The following is a 2,504-nucleotide window of genomic DNA, read 5'->3' as shown; positions in this document are numbered from 1 at the left end:
AAATAAATAAAATAAAATAAAATAAAATAAAATAAAATAAAATAAAATAAAATAAAAATTGCCAAGTTGTAGGGACCCTGTTAAAATGATGAATGTAATTATGTGCCCTGTTGCCGCTAGGCATTGCTGATCCCGGAAGGAAATGGAAGTGCTGCTAGAGGTGTCACAGACAGCTATGGTGATAGACATGAGCGCCTCAGACTTGTCCTCAGTATGGTTTATTCTGCAGGGCCTGAGAATCCATGCCTCTGGGAACCCAGAGCATGCTCCTAGGGGACCATTCTATGCACAATACTGTAGAATTTACCCTGCCTGCCTGAGGAGCATGCCTGATTTGGGCCTGCCTATCGGTATTTTCCTTGCAGCTGCACACTCTTTGCAGCTGGTCTGGCCATCCCTCAGCCTGTGACCTCGAAGCTGTTGTATTTGAGTCTTGGCTCAGAGTGTTTTCAGGCTCTTGGTGGTCCAAGGAAAGGGAGATTGTAGGGAAAGTGTGATCTACTGAGGTGCAGATCTTGGGTGGAGGCTCCTTCTACCCCATCAATCCAGTATTTCTTAGTTCAAGCCTCTGAGAAGTCTGGGAACTTGTCGATAGTCACTGCACAAGACAGATTTTGGGTAGAAACCATGTCTCTAGGAACTTCGATAGGTGAGGCATTCTGAGTATGTATCTCATGTGATTGGACCTTGTGACTAGGCTCCTATGCTTTTTTTTTTTTTAATTTGTGTGTGTGTGTGTGTGTGTGTGTGTGTGTGTGTGTGTGGCCAGCTTGCCCACCAGGGGGCGGGGCTGGCTGGCATGTGGTGCTGGGGGATTGAAAGACAGTCCCTGTGTTTTGCTTAGCTTGTTTAGGTAGGTGCTTTAGACCACTGAGCCATCTCACCAGCCCCAGGCGCCTATGCTTTTGACACTGAGACCCTTGCTTGGGGAAATTCGATTAGAATACACCTAGAGTTTGGCTTTCATGTAATTTATTTGTGACTATGCTTCTCCCAGTTCAAGTACATTTTTCTTACAAAACCGTCATTTTTTTAGCATTGCTTTTGTCTGTAAGGATAATCAGTTACTTATTTCTGGTTTTTGTTTTCGATACAGCTACCCCCAAATATTTGCTGCTGGGATGTTATCTGGTGTATTTACCACAGGAATCATGACCCCTGGGGAACGAATCAAGTGCTTATTGCAGGTAAGAGTGTGACCAGATGGCAGACAACTAGCTTTTTCCATTCAGCAAAAATTTTGTGAGCATGTTTATGTCTGTACTCCCTTTATAAAGGCTTCAGGTCAGGTGTACAAAACAAACAGTTCCAAAGCTTTCTGGAACATGGAAGCAATTTTAGTAGAATTGAGAATCAAGACAAGAAAACAGACCAAGAAAAAAGTCATACCTGCGATGTTTCAGTCCTAGCCTACCCATTTTTATTATCAGTTATTTTAGGAACTCTGAAAGATGAGTTATATCTTGCCAGAGCTGGTAGAAGGGAAGCTGTTTTTGTGAAAGAAGTCTTGTGTCTGTCAAAACCCCAGTGTCTTTAGGTCATTAATAGTGAACCTTTTAGAGCTAAGTGCCCAGACTGCCATCCAGACTCCACTTATTTATCACAGAGTGCCAACACTACAGTTAAACCTGACTACTGAGTTTTTTAGTTTCGAAAAAGCAACTCATACATTAACATCTTTTGTCTAAAAAATGACATGTGTACTGTTGGTTTGCCATACTACAGCTTTAGGATATACTCCATCCTATGATTTTGTAATTTCAAGAAAATTTATTTTATTTTTTTGGCAGAACCGGGGATTGAACTCAGGCCCTTGCATTTGCCAGGAAAGCACTTATTCCACTGAGCCATCTCCCTGGGCCCCTCAAGAAAGTTTAAACAGAACAAAAGAGAAAAAAATATAAATAGAATCATACATTGAGCTGAGCATGGTGATACACAACTGTAGTCCTACCACTCAGGAGGCTGAGGCAGGAGGAGCCGTGTGAATTCAAGGCCAGTCTGGACCTGAACTACATTGTAAGACCCTGTCTCATTTGTAAATAAATAATAGAGATAGAATCATATAGTATGTGAATTTTTCAGATTGCCACTATGATTTTCTTTTTTTCTTTTGGTGGAACCAGGGATTAAACTCAGGCCCTTGTGCTTGCCAGGGAAGTGCTTATTCTACTGAGCCATCTCCCCGGCCCCTGCCACTGTAATTTTTTGGAGATGCATTCATATTGTTGAATTTTTAGGTTTTTTTTTTTTTTTTTGATACACTGTTTTACTCTGTCTGGACTTGAACACACTATGTAGCTATGCTGGCCTCAAACTTGCAGTGATTCTCCTGCCTCAGCCTCCCAAGTGCTGGGATTACAGGCATGTACCACCATATCAGGTTTAGATTACTGAATGTATAAAAAGTTCATTATTTTCTTTCTTCTTACCTTCCTTCTTTCCTTTTTTTTTTTTTTTGATACTAGATCTCCCTTTGTAGTACAGTCTGGCTTGGAAGTCAC

At 41.4% G+C, this 2,504-nt stretch overlaps 1 protein-coding gene across 2 annotated transcripts in view; it reads left to right on the top strand.

The window, feature by feature from the left end:
- The window catches only part of Slc25a20 (solute carrier family 25 member 20), a 30,114-nt gene that overhangs the window by 14,948 nt on the left and 12,662 nt on the right, over positions 1–2,504 (top strand). For both annotated transcript variants that reach the window (XM_023706690.1, XM_004625070.2), the window contains exon 4: positions 1,097–1,187. In XM_023706690.1, the coding sequence (XP_023562458.1) occupies positions 1,097–1,187 (91 nt within the window). The remainder of the gene's footprint in view (positions 1–1,096; positions 1,188–2,504) is intronic.

Source organism: Octodon degus, unplaced genomic scaffold (assembly GCF_000260255.1).
Source record: "Octodon degus isolate 3935 unplaced genomic scaffold, OctDeg1.0 scaffold00008, whole genome shotgun sequence".
Lineage (NCBI taxonomy): Eukaryota > Metazoa > Chordata > Mammalia > Rodentia > Octodontidae > Octodon > Octodon degus.
The sequence above is the reverse complement of the archived record's forward strand: the minus strand, read 5'-3'. Positions and strand labels throughout refer to the sequence as shown.